This window comes from Mizuhopecten yessoensis, unplaced genomic scaffold (genome assembly GCF_002113885.1).
Source record: "Mizuhopecten yessoensis strain PY_sf001 unplaced genomic scaffold, ASM211388v2 scaffold1543, whole genome shotgun sequence".
Taxonomy (NCBI): Eukaryota; Metazoa; Mollusca; class Bivalvia; order Pectinida; family Pectinidae; genus Mizuhopecten; species Mizuhopecten yessoensis.
The window spans coordinates 61,779-69,667 of NW_018404099.1; the positions used below are offsets into that span (position 1 = coordinate 61,779).

The 7,889-nt window shown below is 41.3% G+C and overlaps 1 protein-coding gene across 1 annotated transcript in view; it reads right to left on the reverse strand.

Annotated features, from left to right (window-relative positions):
* LOC110465071 (prolyl 4-hydroxylase subunit alpha-1-like) overlaps positions 1-7,889 on the reverse strand; it is a gene marked incomplete at its 5' end in the record, with an annotated part of 56,855 nt that overhangs the window by 32,781 nt on the left and 16,185 nt on the right. Inside the window, 2 exons of the mRNA XM_021520652.1 lie at positions 757-1,004; positions 3,917-3,968. Of these exons, the coding sequence (XP_021376327.1) occupies positions 757-1,004; positions 3,917-3,968 (300 nt within the window). The remainder of the gene's footprint in view (positions 1-756; positions 1,005-3,916; positions 3,969-7,889) is intronic.

Genomic DNA, 7,889 nt, shown 5'->3' on the forward strand with positions numbered 1-7,889 from the left:
CACATGTTACCTCTTTATATACCTGTAATCACCACCACTATAACATATTCCACCTTATATACCTGTAATCACCACACTATAACATGCTACCTCCTTATATAACTGTAATCATCACACTATAACATGTTACCACCTTATATACCTGTAATCATCACACTATAACATGCTACCTCCTTATATACCTGTAATCTCCACACTATAACATGCTACCTCCTTATATAACTGTAATCATCACACTATAACATGTTACCACCTTATATACCTGTAATCATCACACTATAACATGTTACCTCCTTATATACCTGTAATCACCACACTATAACACGCTACCTCCTTATATAACTGTAATCATCACACTATAACATGTTACCTCCTTATATACCTGTAATCACCACACTATAACATGTTACCACCATATACACTTGTTATCTTGTGAGCAAGGCTTACAATTTACCTTCCTTCCTGTTTTACCTATGGAGTAATCAAAAGGAATTTTTGGTATGATTTTAATTTGATCAACATTGATTTATGTTTTTGACATTGGTTTAAAAAATTCTATATGTAAATTCCTCTGAAAAAATCATACAAATATTTCATGTTCTTTAACATCGAAGACCTTCACCAATAATGACCATACGGATGTGAAATAGTGTTCAACACAGATTTGTCAAGTTTGATGTAAATGATGTCCGGCCTTCAGAGTGATTACAAGATATCCCTGTGAAAGTCTATTTTTCATGAAGGTCACTTTTGGACAGAAAACAGGATACTTGCCCAGTTTACACTAACCTGAGTATCTTCTCCCCGGCAGAGTTTTTCGTAAGTGGCAAACTCCTCTGAGTTACGGTAGTCGTCAAGTTTGCGCTCATGTTTGATTTCCTCCTCTGTATCCTCCACCCCAATCTCGCCCCGCTGACTCGCAAGTTGATGTGATTCAATGGCACGGTCATTTAGCATCTTTTTGTAGTAGCGTTTGTTGTTCTGGGCACGGGTGTTATCAGGGGCTAAACAAAGGTAGCATTGACCAGTCTAGATTAAAACAACTAGAAAATAACAACAGCATGTAAACTTATACAGTTCATATACATGTTATGTGACAATTACCTGTACCATTTATTTTATTACAATGTCAGTAAATCTCCTCAAATTATTCAATGAAGTACTGTACAAGGATAAAAGATCTTGAGAGAGAACAAGAGGCCCAGAGGGCCTGTATTGCTCACCTGGATATCAAAGTAATCATGGCAAAATATTCTCCAAATAAGATCCAAAGGAATGGGCCAAACCCCAAGGCCAATCATTGTATCCTATCTGTATTAGATTGTCATGCCCAGCAATTTTATGTATGGTTGTGGGGTGGGGATCTCAACTGTTTCCAAGGTGTGACTCATAAACTAGGTCCCTAGGGTTGTGGCCAGTCCCCAGGATCAATTATAATATCATGACTGCATTCGTCTCTTTATGCCCAACATTTGTAAATACAGTTTTGGGGTGGGGATCTCAGCTGTTTCAAAGTTATGACCCAGAGGTTAAGTCTGCGAGGGTGGGACAGACCCCGGTTGGTCAATTCTATTATCATGACTGCATTCGTCTCTTTATGCCCAACAATTGTATATATAGTTTTGGGGTGGGGATCTTAACTGTTTCAAAGTTATGACCGAGGGGTTAAGTCTGCGAGGGTGGGACAGACCCCGGTTGGTCAATTCTAATATCATGACTGCATTCGTCTCTTTATGCCCAACAATTGTATATATAGTTTTGGGGTGGGGATCTTAACCGTTTCAAAGTTATGACCCAGGGGTTAAGTCTCCACGGGTGGAGCAGACTCTGGAATCAATTCTAATATTATGACTGCATTCGTCTCTTTATGCCCAGCATTTGTATATACGGGGGTTTTTTTTTGGGGGGGGGGGGGGGAGAATCTCAACCGTTTCAAAGTTATAACCCAGGGATTATGTCTCCAAGGGTGGGGCCAGACCCCTGAGCAATCCTGGAAACATATATGCATTCTTCTCTTCATTCTCAGCAATTGTATACATGGTTATAGGGTAATAAACTATTTTCGGCCCCAACCTTTTGCCAAGGGGGTCAGCCCCACTACTTGTACAATTTGAATCCCTGCCTCCCCTCCCATGAATGCTTCAAATCAAATATAATTGATATCCAGTGCATAGTTCTACAGATGAAGTAATTTATAGCAATATAGCCAAATTACCCTTATTGGCCACGCCCTCAGCCCCCTGGGGAGTCAGCCCCACCATTTGTACAAGTTTGAATCCCCACTACCTAGGGATGCTTCCAGTAAAATAAGGTGTATTCCATCAATAGTCTCAGTAATAGTGCTGATAGCGTATTCTATCAATAGTCTCAGTCATAGTGCTGATTGTGTATTCTATCAATATTAATAGTCTCAGTAATAGTGCTGATAGTGTATTCTATCAATGGTCTCAGTTATAGTGCTGATAGTGTATTCTATCAATAGCCTCAGTAATAGTGCTGATAGTGTATTCTATCAATATTAATAGTCTCATTAATAGTGCCGAAGGTGTATTCTATCAATGGTCTCAGTTATAGTGCTGATAGTGTATTCTATCAATAGCCTCAGTAATAGTGCTGGTAGTGTATCCTATCAATATTAATAGTCTCAGTCATAGTGCTGATAGTGTATTCTATCAATATTAATAGTCTCAGTAATAGTGCTGATAGTGTATTCTATCAATAGTCTCAGTAATAGTGCTGATAGTGTATTCTATCAATAGTCTCAGTCATAGTGCTGATAGTGTATTCTATCAATATTAATAGTCTCAGTAATAGTGCCGAAGGTGTATTCTATCAATGGTCTCAGTTATAGTGCTGATAGTGTATTCTATCAATAGCCTCAGTAATAGTGCTGGTAGTGTATTCTATCAATATTAATAGTCTCAGTCATAGTGCTGATAGTGTATTCTATCAATAGTCTCAGTAATAGTGCTGATAGTGTATTCTATCAATATTAATAGTCTCAGTAATAGTGCTGATAGTGTATTCTATCAATGGTCTCAGTTATAGTGCTGATAGTGTATTCTATCAATAGTCTCAGTAATAGTGTTGATAGTGTATTCTATCAATATTAATAGTCTCCGTAATAGTGCTGATAGTGTATTCTATTAATGGTCTCAGTTATAGTGCTGATAGTGTATTCTTTCAATAGTCTCAGTAATAGTGCTGATAGTCTATTCTATCAATATTAATAGTCTCATTAATAGTGCTGATAGTGTATTCTATTAATGGTCTCAGTTATAGTGCTGATAGTGTATTCTATCAATATTAATAGTCTCAGTAATAGTGCTGATAGTGTATTTTACCAATAGCCTCAGTAATAGTGCTGATAGTGTATTCCATCAATAGTCTCAGTTATAGTGCTGATAGTGTATTCTATCAATAGCCTCAGTAATTGTGGTGATAGTGTATTCTATCAATAGTCTCAGTAATAGTGCTGATAGTGTATTCTATCAAAAGTCTCAGTAATAGTGCTGATAGTGTTTTCAATCAATATTAATAGTCTCAGTAATAGTGCTGATAGTGTATTCTATCAATAGTCTCAGTAATAGTGCTGATAGNTTATCAATAGTCTCAGTAATAGTGCTAATAGTGTATTCTATCAATAGTCTCAGTAATAGTGCTTACAGTGTATTCTATCAATAGCCTCAGTAATAGTGCTGATAGTGTTTTCTATAAATGGCCTCAGTTATAGTGCTGATAGTGTAATCTATCTATGGTCTCAGATATAGGGCTGATAGTGTAATCTATCAATAATCTCAGTTATAGTGGTGATAGTGTAATCTATCAATATTCTCAGTAATAGTGCTGATAGTGTATTCTATCAATAGCTTTGAAATCTCTAACTGATATATAGGATATAGCAGGAGTTACTTACCTAGAGTCAGTAGTTCCTCTGTCAATGTCAGGGCATAATTCAGGTTTCCTTCCTGTTAACAATGTAATGATTTTATAGAGTACTGTGTATTTGTGAGTACCTTCTTCTCATTAAGATTTATAACTGTGAAATCTACCTGTTCATCTCAACCAGAATGTTAACATTTAAAATATATATATAAACTTTATTCATTCTACAACTCCCATGGGAGGGTAATTCTAAATGTGGAGAATAACCATGTAGTCGGCAAGTGACATTTGTCATAAACAACAAGTTTGTGTGAGGGACATTTAATCAGGCCAAAGACACCATTCTGTTGGTGTGATAGACACTTCACCAGGCCATGGGCACCAATCAGTTGGGACCTGTTCGTTTATGCGGAACAACCGGTTTGACCGTTTATAAATGTAACCATTTCGGGTATAAATCCTGGCGGACCTGCAAATGTGTATGCAGGCCTTGCAAGGCTTTGTCAAGGCTCGCCTGAAAGCAGCATCAGAATACTAGGTTCGACCTTATTTAATAAACGAACAACAGTGGTCCGATCAGTTTGACCGTTTAAACGAAAACGGCCTTGGTGTGAGAGACACTTAACCAGGCCATAGACACCATTCTGTTGGTGTTAGAGACACTTAACCAGGCCATGGGCACCATTCTGTTGGTGTACGAGACACTTCACCAGGCCATGGGCACCATTCTGTTGGTGTGAGAGACACTAAACCAGGCCATGGACACCGTTCTGTTGGTGTACGAGACCCTTCACCAGGCCATGGACACCTTTCTGTTGGTGTGAGAGACACTTAACCAGCCCATAGACACTATTCTGTTGGTGTGAGAGACGCTTAACAAGCCCATAGACACCATTCTGTTGGTGTAAGAGACACTTCACCAGGCCGTGGGCACCATTCTGTTGGTGTGAGATACACCAAACCAGGCCATAGACACCATTCTGTTGGTGTGAGAGACACCAAACCAGGCCATAGACATCATTCTGTTGGTGTGAGAGACACTTCACCAGGCCATAGACACCATTCTGTTGGTGTAAGAGACACTTCACCAGGCCATGGGCACCGTTCTGTTGGTGTGGAAGAGACACTTGACCAGGCCATAGACACCATTCTGTTGGTGTATGAGACACTTCACCAGGCCATGGACATAGTTCTGTTGGTGTGGAAGAGACACTTGACCAGGCCATAGACACCATTCTGTTGGTGTATGAGACACTTAACCAGGCCATGGACATCGTCCTGTTGGTGTACGAGACACTTCACCAGGCCATGGGCACCATTCTGTTAGTGTGAGAGACACTTCACCAGGCCATGGGCACCATTCTGTTGGTGTGAGAGACACTTGACCAGGCCATAGACACCATTCTGTTGTTGTAAGAGACACTTAACCAGGCCATGGACACCGTTCTGTTGGTGTACGAGACACTTCACCAGGCCATGGGCACCATTCTGTTGGTGTAAGAGACACCAAACCAGGCCATATACACCATTCTGTTAGTGTGAGACACTTAACCAGCCCATAGACACCTTTCTGTTGGTGTAAGAGTCACTTAACCAGGCCATGGGCACCGTTATGATCTCTCTGTTACAGGGGTGTCAGCATTTCAGTTGACAGATTTTGCGTTTTCATTCCTTTTTCATACACTTCACCAGGCCATGGGCACCGTTCTGTTGGTGTGGAAGAGCCACTTGACCAGGCCATAGACACCATTCTGTTGGTGTGAGAGACACTAAACCAGGCCATGGGCACCATTCTGTTAGTGTGAGAGACACTTAACCAGGCCATAGACATCATTCTGTTGGTGTGAGAGACACTTCACCAGGCCATGGGCACCATTCTGTTGGTGTGAGAGACACTTCACCAGGCCATAGACACCTTTCTGTTGGTGTAAGAGACACTTCACCAGGCCATGGACACCTCTCTGTTGGTGTCAGAGACACTTAACCAGCCCATATACACCATTCTGTTGGTGTAGGAGACCCTTAACCAGCCCATAGACACCTTTCTGTTGGTGTAAGAGACACTTCACCAGGCCATGGGCACCATTCTGTTAGTGTGAGAGACACTTAACCAGCCCATAGACACCTTTCTGTTGGTGTAAGAGACACTTAACCAGACCATAGACACCATTCTGTTGGTGTAAGAGACACTTCACCAGGCCATGGGCACCATTCTGTTAGTGTGAGAGACACTTAACCAGCCCATAGACACCATTCTGTTGGTGTACGAGACCCTTCACCAGGCCATGGACACCTTTCTGTTAGTGTGAGACACTTAACAAGCCCATATACACCTTTCTGTTGGTGTAAAAAACACTTCACCAGGCCATGGGCACCATTCTGTTGGTGTGAGAGACACTTAACTCTTTCCGTACCGCAACTCCGGTCCGGATTCCTTACGGGATGTACTTATTAGACTCGCCCCCGCGCATATAACAAAATGGCGGATTTTTAATGTACTTTTTAGACTAGGTGTAACTGCCGCAAGAATTAAACAGGTAACCGTGAACAAATATTGTTATTGTTTCATGTTCTGGTTCATAGACAAACACTTCTTAATTTTCGCAGCATAATGACTAACTGGCAGCTGATTATGACTGAGAAATCGACATTTGTCTGGCAATAAACGATACGATTCCTTGTTTTTAACACAGCGTTGTAGTGCAGGTTTCCAATGGGGTTTGATTATGGTTACGAATATGATTTTTTTTTCTAAATACAAGTAGATTTCATCAAGACTTATTTTAGAATATTCAAATTTGCTTCCATAAGTCTCAACAAATATCTGATGATGAATTTACGAGTGTTCGTATCGAATTAAGTTGCCGCCATCTTGTTTACATTTAAGGCACCATACGCAAACATCTTGCGGCAAATGCGAAAAACTTTAAGTTTCATAATAAAAAAGTGTACTCTGCACAACTAAAACTATTTCTTCCAAACTGATGGGTTCTGATTTTAGCGACAATTAATTGTTTTTTCGCCACAGTCTCGTGCGATAACCAACTAAACATCAGGCAGGTTACATCAAAGTCTCTTGTCGTGTGTACACAACAACGGGGATGAGACGGCCCTTTATTTTGTCGTCTGTACACGACAACGGGGACCAGGATAACATATTGTTGTCGTGTGTACACGTCAACGGTATGGAAAGAGTTAACCAGCCCATAGACACCTTTCTGTTGGTGTAAAAGACACTTCACCAGGCCATAGACACCATTCTGTTGGTGTACGAGACACTTAACCAAGTTATGGACACCGTTCTGTTAGTGTGAGAGACACTTACCCAGGCCATAGACACCATTCTGTTGGTGTACGAGACACTTAACCAAGTTATGGACCCCGTTCTGTTAGTGTGAGAGACTCTTACCCAGGCCATAGACACCATTCTGTTGGTGTACGAGGCACTTAACCAAGTTATGGACACCGTTCTGTTGGTGTGAGAGACGCTTACCCAGGCCATAGACACCATTCTGTTGGTGTATGAGACACTTCACCAGGCCATGGACATAGTTCTGTTGGTGTGGAAGAGACACTTGACCAGGCCATAGACACCATTCTGTTGGGGTACGAGACACTTAACCAAGTTATGGGCACCGTTCTGTTAGTGTGAGAGACACTTTCCCAGGCCATAGACACCAACAGAATGGTGTCTATGGCCTTGGTAAGTGTCTCGCACACTAACAGAACGGTGTCCATACCTTGGTTAAGTGTCTCGTACACCATTCTGTTGGTGTACGAGGCACTTAACCAAGTTATGGACACCGTTCTGTTGGTGTGAGAGACGCTTACCCAGGCCATAGACACCATTCTGTTGGTGTACGAGACACTTAACCAAGTTATGGGCACCATTCTGTTGGTGTGAGAGACACTTAACTAGGCCATGGGCACCGTTCTGTTGGTGTGAGAGAGACTTAACCAGGCCATGGGCACCGTTATGATCCCTCTGTTACAGGGGTGTCAGC